Below are 19,666 nucleotides of genomic sequence, written 5' to 3' on the forward strand. Positions count from 1 at the left end.
TATCCATTTGGCTGCCTGAAGAACTTCATCAAGGCTATTTCAGGCGCAATCTACTCAGCCTCCGATATATTAGTCGCATCTCAGAGGCGGACATACAGCCTATGGCGCAGAGATCGCTCTTCGGACTCTAGAGTTGGCGGCTCGGGCCCGAGAACACAGACTGCGAGGCACCGAGATCGTTCGAGACGCAGCCTCCGTCATCAAGCATTTGACGCCACAAAAGGGGGAACACTGTACCCAGCTCAAGGCTTCCGTTAGCACTAGAGTATACAATGGCAACGCTTGATTGATACAAGCTTATCGCCAGAAGCTCAAGCCGTGAAAGGTGTTCTTTGATGCCAGAAGACTGTGTTGAGTCGTCACAATCTACCTTCGCAGATGGACCTTCGGCGATGAGGGCTGACCGACGTGCTGAAGCACATGAAGATGACCTCCAAACAGTATGCCGGTCAATGTGTCGTTCTCATACCTAGGTGCACGTAGCACCACTGCGCCAGAGCGGTAACACCTTGTACTAACTCTTCGCGATCTGCATCTTGTGTGCCTTTCATATATTTAGCCTCGGGGATATGTACATCGAGTGATGTTGTTTTGTGTATCTGGACTTGGAGTGTTTTGGGTTGAAAATGTTCTTGCTGCTCGAAAGTAAGGATGCCGGAACCTTCCTTCCGTTTCCGAAGCTTGGACCGAGCTACTAGAGCACACCTCTCACGCTGCCAGCCCCCTCACTTCTTCAACACTCAAAATTGCAAATACCAAATTCCGCTCGTTATCGTGGGGTAATCTACCTGATCGTCAGGGTCACGGCACGCGTGCCGCGGACATCAGCAGCAACGGAATGCTAGTCTGCTTTAGGCATGCGTAGGGGCCAGTGGACTCGAACGAGGCCGAATATCTATCATGACAGTCTCTGGGGTTGGAGGCTTAGGTAGTTCTCTCGCCCTCATCAACCACTCAATAACTGCCGAGACGACAATCCAGCGAACAATTGCGTCGAGAGCGATGTGCCATACTCCTAATACTGCCTAGATCGCGGTGGGACTATCAACGATGAACGGCCTCGAGCCTGACGTTGCACATGCGATGGTAAGTCAAGGATGGAACTACCTCAGATCGACGGTCTATAAAACGTCGTGGAGCTCCTTCAACTTCTCAGCATCCAATTCGGATTGGTCTTTCGCAACTTCTATTCCAAGCGGGTTTTTCAAAATGAGGGCTCAATCACTTCTCCTCTTTTCCTTGTCTGCACTCTTCGGCAATGTTCATGAGGCGTGCGACACAGCCTGTCAGGCTGCCTTCGGTCAATCTCAAGCGATCGATGCCACCTCTTGAGTCTCCAAGAACGTAACTACAGGTACATTCTACAGCAATCTCGGAAATGCCACAGGGGCAAAGCCTGGCGACCTTTTGCGGTGGGAAGACTTGTCACGGGACGTTGTCAACAAGAATTTCACATCTCCCGCTGGAATGTCTATATCCAAGTTTCTTCACATGACTGAGGACATCGGCCGAAAGCCAATCCCTGCTAGTGCCTTTGTTCTGCTCCCTTACAACAAGCCTGACCCTAACAAGCCGTTCAATACTGCGGTTTGGACTCACGGAACAGCTGGACGAATCCGTAACTGTGTACCTTCGAATCATAAGGACTTATACTATGAATGGCAGGGACCATACGCTCTGTCAACAGCTGGGTATGCAGTCATAGCTCCTGACCACGCTGGTCAGGGACCGGACATACCGCAGGGCTTCATGTACGAAGCAGGCTATCTGCACGCCGCAGATGTCGCCTATGGTCTTATTGCTGCTCGCAAGGCCATCGGTGATCTCTTGTCAGAAGAATGAGTTGTCGTAGGACACAGCGAGGGTGGAATGACAGCATGGCGGACCAACGAACAGTTGGCCATGCCAAGCCAGGACGAGCTTCTCAAGGCCGGCAAGTTTCTTGGTACAGTGGCCAGTTCACCAGCACTGCGTCCATTGGATCTCATTCCAGAGTCAGTCCGTCGTGCTGCAGGTGGACCAATCGGCGACGCTGTTTCCGTCTTCTTCCTGCAATCGCTTGCACTTGTGTTCTCAGACCAGATCCGAGTGGAAGTCTATTTTACTGATACAGTCCTCGGGCGCATTCCTCTTATGGACCAGGGATGTCTGCTCGTCGGCCGAGCCTTGTTTTCGAACCTTACGGAGGACGAATTGTTCAAGGACCTGAGCTGGCTCGAGCATCCTGCCGCGGTTGACTGGCAGAAGCGCTACAATGGCGCCGTCCACACGCTCTGGCCGCACCTATGTTGGTTGTACAAGGTATTAGCGATCCACTCACATACGCCCACAACAGAGTGGGACTTCAACCAAACGTGCAATGCGTATTCCAAGTCTAAGGCCACACGGATGTTGTACCCGGATGCCAACCACAACGTGGCAGCTCAGGTAACGCAATTCAATTTCCTGAGATGGATCAAGGATAGGTTCGACAGGGCTGAGGTGCCGGAGGGCTGTGCGATCAAGACGGCTGAGCCTGCGACAACTCGCTTCAGGAACGTCGGTGCCTTCTATTCCGGAACCGGTGGCGGTTAAGAAGTATGTCAAATGCATGCCTCAAGCACTATCAGGTCTATCCATTTAGCTCAACTTCTTTTCTGAAATGGTCGACGGTGTTTGGCGATATGAGCACGACAAGCGAAGTGACTTCTTGCTTAAACTCTGCAGGAGCGGTTGAAAAGGTGTATCCACAAGCCTCCAGAATGACTTGGAATCAAATCATCTCGCGAATGCGCCTTCATTTCATTGCGGGTTGTCACATTTGTGTCCGCGTGACATGTTGCCGGCGGCAAGCTGCACAACCACTGGCCGAGGTGGACGCCTCCACTCCTGTACTTCAAAACTGCATCGCAACCACAAGGCCGAGCTGACATTCGCCAATTGACAGTGACTAGCGACAAAAGTCCACAGCTGCGATTCATGCACCTCTTCGTGTGACAATTTCGATCACAACAAAGCAAGATCGTCACGGCACGTTCTGCCAACGCGACTAAGCGTCCAAGACAAATATCACTTGGCAGCAAACATCCTTCCACAACACCGCCTTCTCAACACGGCGCTGTGCCGCACTCAACTGTTCCACAGCAAAGCACACTTCAGGCCGCCACTGTAATCCTGTTCGCTCTCGCAACAGACAACAGTGTCCAGCATGTCTGGAGGTATTCGCATACTGGATGTAAACTCTCGAAGTCTTCATGACTACAAGACCCACGACGATCGAGTATCGCAACTAGTCGCCCACACTTACCAGCACACGATCCGCAGCTTCAAACGATAGATCACTGACCAATTATAGTCATGCTAGCGTGCAAGGCTGGTGCACGAGCCGTCTTGTACCTGCATCTCGGCAACGCAGTGACCCGAACTGTTGGTAGAAGATTAGCCGTTGGCTCTTGGATCCATAATGTCATTTGTGCTGCTGACGAGAGACGACGCCGGATGGAAAGCTCATTCGACAGCCACAGACCACCTCGTACAAAGACAGGTTGCTGTGATTGCAATAATATCATCTCCAAGGGTCCGGTGATCCGGCGCATCTGAAGATTCGCGCTCATGTCGGTCATCTCGGCGCGGTTGTTACTGTGACGGTGTCTTGCAGAGGGGAAATTATGCACTAACCACAACTAGTCCGCGCCTCAGCCGAAGGAACGACCTTGTCGTGTTTCCCCAGGCCTCATCTCCTTAATGCGCCGGCGTGCACATCGTGGTCCAATGCGCCGTAGTTTGGACGCCCTAGTGACCCAATAACGACGTTTTACCGCATGTGTACCTGCATCTTCCAGGTTTAATATCATGGACCCCTATCCTAACGCCTTCGATGCATGGCAGCAACCGTGCCCACGGGATCATGGTAAGTCCATCAAAAGGCCTCTGTTCCCCGGTTGCATGCTTGCTTTGCTTCCTACGCAAGGCTTCGCACGCATCAACAGCCTCGTAAGCAAAGTTCAACGGCCTCCGTGCCCAGCCACTCGTTTACTACCACACCGCTTCACTCTTTCAGCGGATAAACATAAAAGAAAACCGGTTCTGTCCCCATCTTGAATCAAGATGAAGGCCTCCATCGTCGCTGCTTCGGCGCTTGTCGCGTCCGTTGCTGCTTTTGAGCACAAGAACCACGCTGGGTTCCACATGCGCCGTGGCGCATACGAGCCCGTTAAGGACGAAGTCTGCACAGTCTACACGACTGTCTACGTTCACGCCCGTATGTAATCTATCTTTCGTAGCAAGACTTGGACGCTTGTGATTTGAGTAGAGGCGGATTACGTTAAGTGACTTCGACAACTGACATGCTTCAGTGCCCTCGATTGTGCCCAACACCACTGCCATATATGAGCACTCTACTCCTGCCGCGGAGACCTCGACCTCGTGCACTGAGGGCGAGAAGGCCAGCTCTATCTACACTCCCATCGTGATCTCCACCAAGACACCTGAGGCTTCCCAGCCAGTCTACCCTACCGTCCCGGCTGTTCCAGAGGTATCTAAGCCGGCAGTTCTTGAGTACCCAACCAAGCCAGCAGTCAGCCAGTCCTCGAAAGAGGTTCCACAGCCTTCTAAGCCTGCCACTCCCGAGATCCCCACTAAGGCTGTTGACACTCCTAAGCCCGCCCCTAGCAGCTCCAAGGCTGTCGATGCACCCAAGCCTGCTCCTAGCAGCTCCAAGGCTGCGGATAAGCCCAAGCCCACCGGCAGCTACAGCTCTGGTGGCCGCATCGTCACCAATGGCAACAAGTGGGCTATGACTTACACTCCCTACGCTCCTGATGGCAACTGCAAGACCGAGGCCGACATCAAGTCTGACATCAAGCAAATCGCCGACATTGGCTTCACCACCATCCGCTCCTACAGCACCGACTGCGGTGTGTTCGAGTACGTCGTCCCTGCCTGCCAGGAGCACGGCCTGAAGATCATCTACGGCATCTTCCTCGAGGCCGGCGGCAGCGGCGGCAAGGGCCCCTTCTCTCAGTACGCCAACGACCAGCTCGACGACATCAAGAACAATGCGCCCAAGGATGGCATCGCCATGGTCATCGTCGGAAACGAGTGCATGTTTAACAACAACTGCGGCCCCGACGAGCTCGCCTCGTACATCGACCACGTCCGCGAGACGCTCCAGGGCGCCGGCTTCCCCAAGGACATCGCCATCACCACCACCGAGCCCGTTGGTACCTGGGAGGAGAAGGGCGCCGCGCTGTGCAGCCACATCGACGTCTTCACCGTGCAGGTCCACCCGTACTTCACTGCATCCATCTCGCCCGACATGGCTGGTGACTTTGCCGCACAGCAGCTCGAACAGGCTGCTAAGGTGTGCCCTGAGGCAGCCGCCAAGGGCAAGTACATTTCTGAGATTGGCTGGCCCAGCGCGGGTAACAACAACGGCAAGGCGGTTGCTGGTGTTGCCGAGCAGAAGGAGGCTATGAAGAAGATCATTGAGAAGGTCGGTGCTGAGGCGTGTCTGTTCAGCTTCAAGGATGACCCGTGGAAGCACCCTGGTGCGCTGGGTGTTGAGCAGCACTTTGGCTGTGCTGATGCCCTTTCGTACTAAGCGTCTTGCGGTGGTGAGCGGACAGCTGAGTAACGGTGTCGAAGAGTAGTAAGAATCTCTCTGGCCTGCCGCCGTAAGATCGTCTGCAGAGCACCTCGAGTCAACATGCTCGCTACGTTTATGTGTTTATGTTTGTTTATGGTTGGAATATCCCTTCTTGATGGCTACCCCGGTCGATAGTTTAGCAACGGTCTCCGGTATACTTTAGTGTGTAATTTCTTAATCTTACTATGATATCAATCTCTGAAGATAACGTCTGTGCTGTACAGCTGTAGATTGCGGACGCTCGTATTCATCTGGCTCTGACGTGAGTGCTATCTCTTTGCTTAGGTTCAAATCGTTTGCGTCTAAAGACTTTTTTACATTATTTGTTTGGCAAGCACTTTTCCATCGACTGCTGCGGCAGGCGGGAATATAGAAGAAAAAGATACAAAGAGACAGCAGACAATGGACGTCGCCTTTCTTCTTCAAGGCTCTCCATCTAGACGAGCATTCAATGAAAAAAGATCTCGTATGACAACGGACTGAGTATGTAGCTGACGTAGTTCGCAGGTGGACTTGCCACCCTCACGACAATCACCTTTCGAATGGACATCCCGTCTCCATCCTCTCAAGTGTAATGCTGACTGTCAAGATGACGGCCACTACAAGCCAAGACGAGCCAGCTCGCAATGACCCCAAGATTCTTCACCCCGGCGAAAGAGCGCTGGCATTGCTCGGTAGCGAGGGACTATTGGCAGACTCTCTACCAGCACAGTATCATCAACAGGTCTGTCGGGCACGCGAGGAGCGTGCCGAAGCTTGTTTGTTATCCAAATGCGTCCAGGTTGCATGATCGACTAATCGATCATGACGAGCAACGCGTTGCACCAACTGGTACCACTAGGCAGAGCACCCGCAGCACACTCACCTTCTAGTCTAGATGTTGTCTGGAGTTGGAAAGATTGTGCTCAGATGGGCTCGATAAACGCGTCGACTTCCTGCAGTTCCAAATGCGTCCAAGTTGCATCATTGACCAACCGGTCATGATGAGCGACGTATTGCACCGTCTGCTGAGCCGGCCGGTGCCGCTAATCAGAGCACCCAAGTCTGGATCCTGTGTGAAAGTGAAGAGAGCATTGAGCGCATCCTGAGCAAAGGCCCAATCAGGTGGGAATGGAAACCTAGAGGGGTGACATTGTTAGCTGTTGAGGGGGACTCACCAAGCCAAATATCAAAATCCATTCACACATAACTGCGCAACGACCCAGTGTTGGGTGCAACTGCGTCGCTGCTGGTGGAGAGACGAAGAAGAGGGAGTGGCAAGGGCAAGGTCGCGCAGGCTTTCCATAACAACCTTAAGGCAGAAGGCGCGCTAGTGGATCTGCTAGGCGATGAAGCTGCGGAGACCAACGAGCACCTGGAGTCTCTCAAGGCGTTGACGGGTGCTGATGCTTGCTTTGAGCTGCTGAAACATTGGTTCACCAAGGGCATCTAGGTTGAACGTAAATCATGACCAGCCAAGGGGATGATTGGGTCGATACTGACACAACAGGGCGTTTTAGCTGTGTGTGCTGCTGCGTCTTGCTGTGCGCAGGGTTGATCGTAAGAGCAGGTGGAAGCTAGGGAATTTGGGTTTGCTAGAAGCGTCAGCGTTCCTGGTTGAGATGTTTAGAGTAATATAGTGCGGGGCAAGTTGTTGGACTTGCATTCGCATTTTCTCTGTCGTCATCAATAAACACCAGCACCAGCATAGTTCCTTCGGACTGTGAGAAGGACTGGCCACGTGCTAAAGCCTCACTCTACTTGGAGTCACTGTGCCTTACCAAATCTACAAGTCGAAGAATGCAAGGAATAAGATACGAATGCTTGGTTTGGGTATGTAATCTCAAGCCAGACATGCAGAATCAACAACGAAAACGCGAACAGTAATTACAAAGCGAGACTAAAAGCTAAAAGATACCACCAGAGACAACTCGAACGAAACGTCCAACGGTGCAAAGATATTATACACAGTAGTAACGTGCAAGAGATAGATACGAAAAGATGCAGAACATGCAATGCCGTAGCTTGCCGTAGTCAGAGCCTGAAGATGCAAACAAAGTCGGAGGCGGAAGAGGTATGATCATGCGAATATCGGCCGTGAAAGCGTCGTGATGTTGAATGGGTATCGATCAGTAAGGAGAGAAAGATGTTGTCTCATGGCCACCAGCCTTGTCTCTTGTAGCTTTCGATTACCTCTTCGACGCCTTTTTTTGTGAGCTTCTCGTGTGTATACCTGATGTCACACGTCAGTATAAGGTCGTGCATCGATATCGCGTAACTTACTTGAACCCTGTGTCTTTCTCGAACGCACTACCATCCATGCTCAGATCTGTGTCTTTCAACAACTCCTTCTCCATGAACGGACTCAGAGGCGTCGACTGGCTGATTCCAGCTGCATTCTGCAACTCTGCCCACGGATCCAATGTCTCATCGTTGACTTCATCAACTACGTGGTCCATATTAAGCCGTGCAAATGCCGATATCAGTGTGCCGTGGAAGCCAGTCTCGATGTTGAAAACGTCGTGCATGATCTTGGCGACGACTCCTTGTGCTACTACATGTCAGCTCATGTCCACCGCCCAGAGCTTTGGCCACTTACAGGTGTTTCCGTGATCCACAATGTTGTAGATGGGCGCTGGTGTCTTCTTCGCCTGCTTGACATACCACTCAGCGCCTGTCCATAACGCTCGTACTACATCGTCGATGTGCACTGTGTTCGTTCTCAGATCCTCTTTCCACAGCCACCTCATCTCCTTCCCCTTGCTCTGATACACCCTCGCCATGCACAGCGCCGTGCTAAGGAACTTCCCTGTATACGGCCCATACACGTGCGCAATCCGCATAATCATCAGGTTAAGCCCATCGACCTTAGCCAAGTCCTCCTCTGCCTTGAGCTTCCACTTCGCCTGATTGTTCCACGGCTTCAACTTATCCATCTCTTTGCGCGGCGCAGACTCCGGCTTGTACACCATGCCTGTGCTGAGCTCCTGGAAACACTGGACCTTGCGCTTTGCGGCTTCGCGGCCGACAGCCATGGAGAGGGCGTGGGATCGGAGTTCATAGACCTTGTCGTCTTGTGAGAAGCGTGTCTCGCCGCCGCAGTTGAATACGAAGTCGAATTCCTTGCCGCCTTCGCGGTCGAATATGCGCGCTAGTGAGCCTGTTGCGTGTATCAGTCCATGCACTCGTCGCTGCTATGGAGGGGCACGCACGTTCTTGCGAGGCATCAGCCTGCATGAAGCGCTCTCTCGAACATGCCTCTTTGAACTCGGGCGCAAGCCATGCCAGCTCGGGCAGGTGTTTGTCGACAAGGCGGATTTCGGAGGCGAGGTTACTGTCGTGGATGTATTTTGCGAGGTTTCGTCCGATGTAGCCTGAGATCACATTGTTAGACCCTCGTGTCGCAGCTGCATGCGGGGGATCCCCAGTTGGGTGACGTACCCAGGCCGCCTATTATCAGGACCGCTGGCTTCCCTTCGGTAGACATGTTTGCAGGCGCACACGCTCAGAGTACTATGCTTCCAGCGCAAGTGCTCTTTCGTGGATATTGTCGTGTGCTGTGTGTGCTATTGTAATCTCAAACCCGGGAGATGAGCGTTGGTGAATGATCGCCACGCTCAGGACTTAGGCCGCGCCGTGACTGCAGGAATAGGTATCTGGTGCTTGGGAACTGTCAGACCTTTTCAGGAAGGGCAGGAAGGGTGACTGACAGTTTTACAAATTTGACGGAGAAATCTGCGGAGGAGTAGTCCAAGAGAGATCGAATGCCGCGGCGCAGATGTCATACAACTTTCAGTTGACGAGCGCGATTCATTGACGTGCAGACCGCTGGAATGGTGGGAGCCCAAAGCCAATATTTAATCCGTGGCCACGACAACTCTTTCGGAGCAAAATTAAAGGCATTGTTTCGATCGGGAAGGAAGACACGCCCGCCGCGGACTGTGGAGCTTGTGGCTGATGCCATGCATCTCATCGTGTTTGCGCCGCGACAGTGTTCCAGCATTACTTTTTGAATTGCAGGCCTTGGAGTGGTTCACCACTTGCATCACATGTCTGGCAGGCTTGACCTCCGTCATGGCCCTGCAGGTACAGCGCGAGGTTTTGCAAGCGACCACCTCCGTCTGTTGCACAGCAGCACGGCACACGCAGTGCCGTCCAATATTGTCTTCCACGCCATGTGCACAGGACGGGATGCGGGTGATGAACATTGGCACCGAACGGAAGCCAAGCAGAACGACGGCGCGCTCCCGTAGCCCTGAACCTTCCCTGAACCTCGATGGCCGGACTGCTAAGTCAGTCATATGACAGGTGCCCAACTCTGGGATGGGGCTCAGGGGCGGGCAGTTTCTGCCATATCAAGAGACATGCCAATCGAAGACGTGCTGTGAGCGATGCAAGATGAGTAGACCGTCTTACTTTCAAACAGACCAACCTCAGAGCAAGCATTCTTGCACCGCCAAGATCTCAGTTCAATCAAATATTTCGATTTTGGTTCAGGATTCAGCTGTCGTATCCATCTCGCACCAGCATCCACCCTGCAAACCCTCTGCCCTGACTACTACACCTGCAGCAGCGCAAACAGCTCTCCGGTGAAGCCAGGAGCAAGACCCAAAAGCGATCTGAAGAAACACAATCGCTGATGACGCTTGCGGGGCGCCTGAAGCTGCCCAGCGATGTTGGCCGGAAGTCTCCTTCCTAAACGCTGAGGCATGAGTCGCGGCCATGAAAGTCTGCTGCTTCTCAAACATGGCTTGAGGTCAACGAATCAGTGTCTCCGCGTACCTGGCCACGAGCTCATTGTGTCATATGTCACAGTGGATCTGCGATCTGTGCTGCAGCCGAGCACTGTCCTGATCTGAAGGTGTTTGCTATACATGTCTTTCGACACCGTTTCCAGAAGCCTTCCACGTGCAAACAGTGTCTGACATTTATTTGTGGAACAGGTGTATACACGCTCAGGCCAGGCTCTGCACACCAGATCGCCTGCACACTTCGTGCATGTGGTGAGGCCGGTAATCACGTTGAGATCGATATTCCACCGATAGCCTCATTGGCGATCATGATGCTGAGATTGTAAGCATGCACGTGCACGATGCTGCAAGTAATGCTGATCGTCCCGCTGCACAATGCACGATCGAAGGATTTGTCACAAGCGGGATGCAAGACCGTTGAACATACTGCAGTATCAGGAATTATTGCAAATCGATGTCTATCATGAAGATATGGTGCGCAGTAAGTCTGCGCTATGTAGCGAGGAGACCGAAAGCTCGCTGAGTGAAAGCAATGCATAAGCTGAATGCAGCTGAAGAACCATACAGAAGTTGTACATAGCCACCGTGCTTTTCCGCGCCCCGACGGTAGCCCTATGAAGATGTCCGAAGACGTGCTGTGTGTCTAAAACTCCCAATCTTCATCGACGGACTTGATAGCCCAGTCAAACTTCTCGCGAAGTGTTTTGGAAAAGAAGCGCTCGATGGGGACATCGAACTTCTTGGAGAAGACCACGGTAAGACGAGGGTCGATGTAGTTCTGGTAGTGGTCAGCACAAGCTTCAGATCGGGTTAATTGCTTGAACTTACGATCTTGGATGTGCCCAGGGCAACCTCCTTGTTGCCCTCCTTGTCCTCCATCTGAATCTTCATGTTTTCAATGCGCTGGTTCAGCTTGTCGACACCTGTCTCGAGCTTGTCGATCGATGGCCCCTTGCCCTCGGCCTCTACCTTGCCAGTCTTGTTCTCCTTCTTGTACTTGGCTGCAAGCTCATCCGCCTTCTCGAGACGCTCTTCCAGCTCTTTGGGCTTCATCTCCTTCTCGCCTTCTGCTGCCAGCTTCTCGTTGTCCTTCTCGAACTTCTTGGTGATCTTCTGGCGCAGCTCTTCGACTTCAGCTTCCTGGTGTGCCTTCACCCACTCAGAGTCGAGGTCTTCTGGTCGCTCGAAGTACTCAGCGCCCTTCTTCTTCTTGATCTTGGGGTCGACGTCGATCATCATCATCTTTGTTCTCCATAGCTGGTATCGAAGACCATTGATCTGTGGTGTGTCAGGGCAATTCAGTAACTAAGTGTGCTCGGTGAACTTACTCTATCTTGCATCTTTTCGATGGAGCCAGCGTGTCCGGCAGCGACGGTACGCTTGTGATTACACAGAATGGCGACCTCACGGTTGGCGTCGTTGTATGCCTTGACCTTCTCCTGAATAGTACCTGTGGCCTTCATCTCCTTGAGAAGCCTAGCCATAGTGTACGAGGCGTTGTAAGTACGGAAGACCTTGGCGGTAAGACCTTGCATGTAGCTAGTCAAGTGCTTGTTCAGAGCTGAAGTGGTCAGTCGGTCGAAGATGTCGTCGCCCGTGGTCTTTGGCTCCTTCTTGAAGATCTTCAAGTTCTTGAACACCTGTGTATCGACTTCCACTTCGTCGTAGAAACGGATACTGTCTTTACCCAAGAAGTCGAAGATGACAGTATTTGGCGGCTTCAGTGTCACGTGCTGGAACTTCAACGAGCAGCAACCGACTGTGTCTGCCTCATCTTCGCCCTTCTCGTTACCCGCACGGAGCGCGAATTGATCGATTAAGTAGATGGCAGTGGCTCGTTGACGGTCAACCATCTTCTCAGACTTGAGCTCCCTCTTGTAGTCTGTTCGGATGCGATCGATATGCTTCTTCAACTCGCGAGCCTTCTCGAACTTCTTGAAGTCACTCTGACCCTTGATGTCCGAGTTCGCAGCCAGCATAACGTACTTGTAAGCACCGTTGATATTCTCTTGCCACATAGCGAGCCATGTGCCTTCGTGGTCGTGCTTGACCTCCTTCCATTTGTGGCCTGCGGGTGGCGCTGGTACCTTTGCATTCTCGCCAATATTGATGATGATCTGTTCGGGCAACACACGCTTCTTGACGCGACCAGTCTTTGGATGCTCGCCACGACCACGGAAGAGACTTGGCGGTTCGACTCGGAAGTTTCCAACTTTTTGCTTTCGTCCGTCCCACATACAGTACATGAATGGCGCCTCAATCTCATCCTTCTCAGCTTTCAGAGCTTTTTTCTCTGCTGCTGGAAGAGCCTTCTTTCTCGCGCGCTCGGCGTCGAAGTGTTCGAAGATAGGCTTGAAGTCGCATTTCTCGAACTTTTTGATCTTGACTGTCTTGCCATCCTTGTCCTTGCCATGCCCTGTCTTGTCGAGGACGGCGACAAAGTCCTCAAAGAAATTCTTATTGAAAGTGGGGTTCTCGACGTTGTGGGTAGAGTTGAGCATGCCTCCATAGAAGCCAGCAACCTCCTCGGCCTCCGGGTGCAGAGAGACTGGGACTCCATCGTACACCAGCTTGACGTTTTTCGGCAGAGGTTCGTATTCGGGTGGGAAAACAACACCGTTATGTTCCAAAGTGTCCCACTTCTTGGTGCCATCGCCCTTCGCTGTGTCCTCCCACCAGCGGTATTCCTCTTCTTCGTTTTCGGCATCCTGGTCTTGCTGCTTTTCTTCTTCAGACTTGACCTTGGCCTTGCCCTTCTTCGCAGGAGCTGCCGCCGGCTTGGCCTTAGCCTTCTTCGCCGCCGGCTTCTTTGCAAGTGGAGCATCAGAATCCGACTCTTCCTTCTTAACGCCATTGGCTTTCTTTGCTGGTGCCTTCTTCTTCGCAAGGGGAATGTCATCGTCGGATTCGCTCTCAACCTTAGGTTTACGTTTCGGTGCTGCCTTCTCTTTTGTACGAATGGCCTTGGCTTCCTTCGCAGCGGCCTTCTCGATGGATTCCTTCTTCTTGACCAACTTCGTGGTCAATGGTACGTCAGAGTCAGAGTCTTCCCCAATCTGCTCCGCAGAAGCCTTAGGAAGTGCCCGAGCCTTGAGTGGTACGTCGCTGAGTTCGGAATCTGAGTCGTCTCGCGCAGGCTTTGCTTGCTGAGATGTTCTGCGCCGCTTACTCTGTGGGAGAGTTAGCGCCACGATCGTTTAAGGGAGCCAGTCGTCAACCCACCAGTGGCTTGTCATCGTCATCGTCTGAGCCGCTTTGTTCCTTGTAATTGGCGGTTGGGATGCTGCCGCGAGACTTCCGCTTTCCATTCGCAGTGCCGTTAGGCGCATCGACGTCCATATCGTCCACTGGGCCCATTCGTATCGAGATGCCGGGCTCGACATGGCCGTTGGCTGGGACCTGCTTGTCCATGGCTTTATCGACGACTTTGGAGATGGTTTCGTTGGAGATTGCTGAATGGTAAAGGTGGTTAGCAAAATGCTGAAGGACGATGGAATTCTAGCGGCACGCGCCAAAGGCATAGAATGATGTAGTTTGATGTGGAGAAGCCTTCGATGGCAAGATTGGGCGATCCTCGCGTAGGTAAAGTGTTACGTGACGTGGACGTAAGGCAAATGAAGCTGTGCGCGGTCAAACTCACCTCCATTGTTCGCCTTCACAAGAGGCGTGTCGTCTGAGGAGGACATTGTGTAATCGATGTGAACGCGTTGGTGTCGCGGGTATCGTAAGGACAGAACGGTTGAATCAGCTTTGTTCGGCGCGAACGCAGAAGCTCTAGCGGAACCGAATGAACGGGCGCAAGAGACGCGCTGTAACGGTGATGAGGCGCGTGCGAAAGTGAAGCAACCGCCCGGCAGGATTAGTCTAAGAGCGAGGGAGGCGATGGTGGAAGAGGTGAGAGCACGATAGATGCGTGAAGAAAGAGGAATGCTGGGGTTTATGTGAAGCCTCCCTTCAGCGGGCTCGACGCGGCGCACGGGCTTTTCGGCCTTTACTAAAATGATCGCGCAGGAATCTTTGTCACAAAAGTCGCCTTACCATCTAAGAACTCGACACGGTGGAAGAGATGTTTGGAGACGACATCTCGCCTAGAGAAACATTGCTAGTCAGAGTAGGCTGCAGGGTCAAGTTTGTGAAGGCAACCAACTGCACGTCGTTCAACGCTTGTATATTGCTCCTTCCATGTCCAAAGTCATTGTTTTCAGACCAACACCACAAGAAAATCATCATTTTCTAGGTTGCAAATGTCAAGCGTTATTTACAGGAGAGGATACACTAGATGACGAGCCTCTCTTCGAATGACAGAGTAGCCATGATTTTCGCGATGCAGCGTCCCGCATGCTCCGCACTTCTCCAATGCTGCACGCGCTGGTCACGTGCTTTTCTGGGAAAGCACGGCTAGCGCAACAGATTCCGCCCGACATCGTGAAGCTCGAACAGACAGCAGCTCACCACCATCACCCGGCCGTCGCCATCTCCACTCATCCCAATTCCTCGCCATGATGCTGTCCCGAGCTGCCCGTCCCGCCATGAGGGCTGGCATGGCCGCCGCCGTCGCCCGGTACGCACCCCCCCCCGGCGTCGCAGCTTTTCCACGCCCGCTGTGCACTGCACTGGCCGCGTCCATTGCATCTTCAATTGCATCAAGTGCTGACTGAACGTTTGCGTCTGCAGGCCCGCCACCCTTACCGCTACCAATGCCGCTGGTTACGCCACGCTCCGTGAGATCGAGGGTCGCCTCAAGTCGATTCGCAACATCGAGAAGATCACCAAGACCATGAAGGTCGTCGCCTCCACCAAGCTCACCCGCGCCCAGAAGGCCATGGCTACCTCGCGTACCTACGGCCAGACCTCCAACGCCGTCTTTGAGAGCGCCGAGACCAAGCCCCTCGACAACGGCAACAAGACATTGATCGTTGTCTGCTCCTCGGACAAGGGTCTCTGCGGTGGTATCCACTCTGGTATGTCGAGGAAGGTCCGCAAGATGCTTCTCGAGGCCCCCAATACCGACATCGCCGTCATTGGTGAGAAGTGCAAGGCTCAGCTGTCCCGTTCCAACGGAAAGAACTTCGTCCTCAGCTTCGCTGGTGCCGGAAAGGACATCCCTACCTTCGCCGATGCCTCCGCCATTGCCGACCAGATCTCGCTCCTCCCCACCGACTACGCCTCCATCCAGATCGTCTACAATAGCTTCATCAACGCTGGTTCTTACGAGGCCATTGTCCAGGAGGCTTACTCCCAGGAGGCCATCACCCAGTCCGGTATGTAACAGTGGAGATACTGGTCTGGATCGTTATTCTGACATGACCATAGCCAACTACTCCGCTTTCGAGATCGAGGACGAGGCTCTCCCCAACCTCCGCGAGTACGCTCTTGCCAACTCCCTCTACTGGGTACGTAGCTTAAGTTAGGCAGCGCAAACAACATACTGACAACACACAGGCACTTGCTGAGGGCCACGCTTGCGAGCAGTCCGCGCGCCAGAACGCCATGGACAACGCCTCCAAGAACGCCGGTGACATGATCAACAAGTTCCAGATTCTGTACAACCGTACCCGTCAAGCCGTCATTACTGGCGAACTCGTCGAGATTATTACTGGTGCGGCTGCTTCCGAGTCGTAGAGACTGTAACAGTGGTAGACTAGATATCCCGAACATTTGGCACAGTTGCGCCGTGTAGAATAAGTACTGTTCATAGCTCATTTGTCACCCTGCTAAGCAACTGTAAGCTCGTTCTCACACATTCGTCTGTGTTGTGTTTAGCTGTCCATCTTGCTCGAAATCGAGTGCTCTCGTCCTGCGTCCCGCGTCCTCGGTCGAAGATCCGGGTCTGAAACTCCTGCTCGCCGTTCTTTCCAAGTCTATTTTCCTCCAGAGTCGCTCTCATGAATATGCGCATCTTCTCCAGACGACTGTCGAGCTTTCGCAACGCATGGTCGAAGATGAGTCAGTGTCGCATTCGGTCGCAGTGAGCGTGACCTACAAAGCAAGGTAGACGAGACGTCGTTTCTGCGACTCAAGGACGGTTGAAACGTTCACCTTAGCTCAAAGAACCTTGTGCATCTTCAGGCTAAGATAGACACCATGCAGCCAATAGTAACAATGCCAGTTCGCTCAAATAGGAATTGGTTCCTCGCCGGAGCAGACGTTCGTTAGGTATGAAACATGGTGCAGCCGTTGAAACAACCGCCCCTCTCGGCCTGCATACCCTAGCGGTGACATCTGATCAGGTTCAAGCTATAATATGGTGCATTATTTCTAGCTTTGCACGCGCGTTGGAGATCTCGTTGCCTTTCTTATCGCTTATAATCTTCCCGTTCACCAGCTAGCCACTTTCCCTGCATCAGCCCTGCAGCAAACCTTTGACATCATCCCAAAGTTCGCGGGGTCGAACGCGATCTCTTGCATGCACCATCGTCAAGCGTGGTTTTTTCGCAGCTAGTCTGCAATTATTACTTCATTATCTCCAGCCTCTGCCATTGTTGAAGCTGGGCTCTGTCGTTCTTTTTCCTTGAAGTTTCGACCTGTCCCACCTATCTTTCTTTGTTCTTTCCTCGGCTGGCACCTTGACGACTTCCCAACGAACGACACTATTACGCGACGCGACGCGACGAAACGATGGACGAGGCACGATACCGCGAGTTGAAAGAAAAGATGGCAGCTTTGAAGAGCTTATATGCCAGTCGACACTATTCACAATGCGCCAAATTTGGCGAACTGTTGTTGAGCGAAATACATGATCAGGTAAGTGCAATCAACGGCACATGCTCGAGCATTTATACATGCAGCATATCCTGAAATGAATCTAACATCTGTCAGACGCACCCTCTCCACCTGGCACATCTGAACTTCTACACAGCACTTTCTCACGACACTCTGGCCCGAGAAGCAACACTAAAGAACCGCTGGAAGGAGCTCAGTCTGGCAGAACTGCACTACAACACCGCCATCCTCGCTCTTTCCTCACTCCAATCACCAACACAATGCGATCCCTGGTCCCCGAACTCATCAATATCCGCCCTACCATCTCCATACTCGTGCCGACGCAGCTCCATATATTCAAACAGGAGCGTAGCATCCAGCGCCACATCGCTCGGCGACGAAGATGACTACCTATACATGTCACCAAAGAAACCCATACCACAGGCCTCTGACGAGACCCTTCCCAGAACCAAAAGTCATGCTGTAACGACAACAGCAACGCCCCGACCCCAAACACCCCAGCAGTTCTACTTCGCCGCCAACATCGCATCGTTCGTGCGCATGATCGAGGACCACCTCGCTGACGTGCGGGAGCAGAAGCATAGGACGAGTGTGCCGACGGTGCGCTTTACAATGCCGAGTCCGAGACCGTCGCCGACCAAAGCTAAAGCTGCGAGGCATAGTCGGTCGATCAGTGTCGATGAAGTGGAAGACGACGATGCTGCCGTGGAAGCTGCGAGGGAGAGTCGGAGGAATATCAAGTTTCGGCCACGCTTTGATCCGAGCAGTGTGCAGACACTGTGTTGTGAGGCGCTTGCTGAGCTGGAGGACTGAACCTGCCAACATGAGCTTGTGAGGACTGTGCATTTGTTCTATTTCGTTGCCCCGTTTTGAGAGGGAGATGCTGTGGCTCTTCTGCTCTGTTCGCATGTTGCGGATCTACGTTTCTACGATTGTTCATCTTTGTGCCATTTGCACGGTGAGCGTTTTTGCTGGCTGTTGACAACCAGTTTTCTCTTCACCACTTGTATTAGTATTCGTAATGTAGCATAGTTCGAGAAGTATGACCAGACTGCATAAGACAGCACAGAGAATGTAGAATCAAGACGTCCAAGATTCAATCGATCCATCTATCTCACAGGCACCCATGATATCGTGACTTTTCCAGCCTCCCAAAACGCCTTGCAATGCAAACAGCCTCATCACTATCTTCCTCGCTTCCGTTCGGCGTCTACTTCATCATCTCATCCAACCCCCTCTTTATCCTCTGCGCCTTGATCCGCAACGCCTTCACGCTCTCCAAAAACAGCTCATCACTCTCAATCTGCCCCGTGCTCTCAACGCGGAAAATAAAATGATCCCGCACCCGCCCAAGCTTCACCTTGTCCTTGAACTCCGGGTGCCTCAGACACTCCCTCGACACAGTATCATTCATGGGCTTGTCAACCACGGCCTTGTTCTCGCCCTCGTGCCCGCTCAACTCAGGATCCACAGCGGCCTCCTCATCGGTGATCTTGTCGAGACGAATGACGCCCTTGGGGAAACAGCGCGCGAACTTCTTTGCGTCGGCGCCGACAATCGGTTTCAGGATGTCGATGGTCGGCATGAGGCGGTAGGATGCCGTCGCGACGGGGGAGAACTTGGCGTGGTCCTGACCAATGCCCTTCATGGCGTGCATGGTCAGTGTGATTCTCTGCCCCGGACGCATCTTTACGATCAGGATGTCGGGGTTCGTGGCGCGGATCGGTTGCGCGGCGTCGAACATTTCCGACTGCTTGCCCAGCGGTGCCCAAACGAGGTCCTTGGCGTAGACGGAGTGGTTGATGTACAGTTTATCGGGGTCGGTCTCGCCGGCTACTGCACGCTGCAGACCGCCTTCTTGCCAGCTGCACTCCACGTCCAGGTGCAGGATTGCGCAGTTGAAGTCCGAGGGGCCGCCAGAGCCTTCGTCGTCGTCGCTCGGCTTGACGTACCATTTCATCCACTCCAGGCCCTTGGGGTCGCCGCAGAGGGGGATCAGGCCCAGGCGGTGGGCGAGCACTTCGTCCTGGATTATGGAGGTGTTCTGGTAGATGAAGACGTCTTCGATGGCGAGAGTGGCAATTTCGGAGAGCAGAATGCGGCGGAAGGCGTTTGCGACAGAGGTGTCGAGGCCAGAGAGCGAGAAGGAGGAGTCGTAGGGCGTGGGGCGGGCGTGGAACTGGACCTTGAAGTTCTGCGGGAGCGGTTAGCACTCACTTCCTCCAAAGGAGAAAGGAAGACTCTGTGTCATTCTACAAACCTCCTTGAAGTAGTCCAGGTCCCATTCATGGTTCTCGCCTGGCCAGTGTCCTGGGAAGTCTGTGGACTGCTGGTTCTGAACAATTTCAGCGCCGACATGGAGCTTCTACAGACACTATTAGCAAATTGGAAACATGCAGTCTTGGTCGCAAACATGCCTTGCGCTCGGCCAGCACGGCAGAACTGGGGAGAGCCATGTTAGTGTGTCTTTGCTGCTGGAGTTCGAGGTCCCGGCGCGGGCAGCTCTCGAAACTTTTTGATAGCCATCGGCAAGAAGACGACTGCCAAGCGCCGACGCGCGGGCCAATCGAAAGCACGACAAGTTGTA

The 19,666-nt window shown here is 53.1% G+C and overlaps 7 protein-coding genes across 7 annotated transcripts; 4 read left to right on the top strand and 3 right to left on the bottom strand.

Moving 5' to 3' along the window:
• Nucleotides 1-1,379: 1,379 nt before the first annotated feature.
• Nucleotides 1,380-2,574, top strand: BU25DRAFT_470024 (uncharacterized protein; the record flags this gene model as incomplete). Its single annotated transcript, XM_033710783.1, has 2 exons — nucleotides 1,380-1,819; nucleotides 1,853-2,574. Exons 1-2 carry the CDS (start codon nucleotides 1,468-1,470, stop codon nucleotides 2,572-2,574), a joined length of 1,074 nt encoding a protein of 357 aa, XP_033561097.1. The 5' UTR covers nucleotides 1,380-1,467.
• A 1,381-nt stretch (nucleotides 2,575-3,955) lies between these two features.
• BU25DRAFT_491827 (glycoside hydrolase family 17 protein) lies at nucleotides 3,956-5,767 on the top strand. Its single transcript, XM_033711595.1, has 2 exons — nucleotides 3,956-4,240; nucleotides 4,335-5,767. The coding sequence occupies exons 1-2, from the start codon at nucleotides 4,087-4,089 to the stop codon at nucleotides 5,579-5,581; spliced, it is 1,401 nt and encodes a 466-aa protein (XP_033561098.1). The 5' UTR covers nucleotides 3,956-4,086; the 3' UTR covers nucleotides 5,582-5,767.
• Nucleotides 5,768-7,415: 1,648 nt separating this feature from the next.
• On the bottom strand, nucleotides 7,416-9,588 carry BU25DRAFT_411438 (NAD dependent epimerase/dehydratase family protein). The gene is made up of 6 exons (XM_033706550.1): nucleotides 9,316-9,588; nucleotides 9,047-9,267; nucleotides 8,818-8,979; nucleotides 8,205-8,765; nucleotides 7,889-8,156; nucleotides 7,416-7,838 (listed from the first exon to the last, which is right to left on the bottom strand). Exons 2-6 carry the CDS (start codon nucleotides 9,090-9,092, stop codon nucleotides 7,760-7,762), a joined length of 1,116 nt encoding a protein of 371 aa, XP_033561099.1. The 5' UTR covers nucleotides 9,093-9,267; nucleotides 9,316-9,588; the 3' UTR covers nucleotides 7,416-7,759.
• Nucleotides 9,589-10,806: 1,218 nt separating this feature from the next.
• Nucleotides 10,807-14,272, bottom strand: BU25DRAFT_369378 (DNA topoisomerase 1). The gene is made up of 5 exons (XM_033703927.1): nucleotides 13,997-14,272; nucleotides 13,579-13,808; nucleotides 11,685-13,526; nucleotides 11,185-11,634; nucleotides 10,807-11,134 (listed from the first exon to the last, which is right to left on the bottom strand). The coding sequence occupies exons 1-5, from the start codon at nucleotides 14,040-14,042 to the stop codon at nucleotides 11,000-11,002; spliced, it is 2,703 nt and encodes a 900-aa protein (XP_033561100.1). The 5' UTR covers nucleotides 14,043-14,272; the 3' UTR covers nucleotides 10,807-10,999.
• Nucleotides 14,273-14,885: 613 nt separating this feature from the next.
• BU25DRAFT_459166 (ATP synthase F1 gamma) lies at nucleotides 14,886-15,978 on the top strand (the record flags this gene model as incomplete). Its single annotated transcript, XM_033710257.1, has 4 exons — nucleotides 14,886-14,917; nucleotides 15,031-15,617; nucleotides 15,670-15,749; nucleotides 15,799-15,978. The coding sequence occupies 4 exons, from the start codon at nucleotides 14,886-14,888 to the stop codon at nucleotides 15,976-15,978; spliced, it is 879 nt and encodes a 292-aa protein (XP_033561101.1).
• Nucleotides 15,979-16,667: 689 nt separating this feature from the next.
• Nucleotides 16,668-18,184, top strand: BU25DRAFT_369381 (uncharacterized protein). Its single transcript, XM_033703928.1, has 2 exons — nucleotides 16,668-17,100; nucleotides 17,176-18,184. Exons 1-2 carry the CDS (start codon nucleotides 16,975-16,977, stop codon nucleotides 17,890-17,892), a joined length of 843 nt encoding a protein of 280 aa, XP_033561102.1. The 5' UTR covers nucleotides 16,668-16,974; the 3' UTR covers nucleotides 17,893-18,184.
• On the bottom strand, nucleotides 18,177-19,562 carry BU25DRAFT_449075 (DNA-directed RNA polymeras-like proteines I and III subunit RPAC1). The gene is made up of 3 exons (XM_033709620.1): nucleotides 19,497-19,562; nucleotides 19,340-19,444; nucleotides 18,177-19,273 (listed from the first exon to the last, which is right to left on the bottom strand). The coding sequence occupies exons 1-3, from the start codon at nucleotides 19,533-19,535 to the stop codon at nucleotides 18,290-18,292; spliced, it is 1,128 nt and encodes a 375-aa protein (XP_033561103.1). The 5' UTR covers nucleotides 19,536-19,562; the 3' UTR covers nucleotides 18,177-18,289.
• Between the last annotated feature and the right edge of the window lie 104 nt (nucleotides 19,563-19,666).

This window comes from Macroventuria anomochaeta (assembly GCF_010093625.1).
Source record: "Macroventuria anomochaeta strain CBS 525.71 unplaced genomic scaffold BU25scaffold_19, whole genome shotgun sequence".
In the NCBI taxonomy this organism is placed as follows: Eukaryota; Fungi; Ascomycota; class Dothideomycetes; order Pleosporales; family Didymellaceae; genus Macroventuria; species Macroventuria anomochaeta.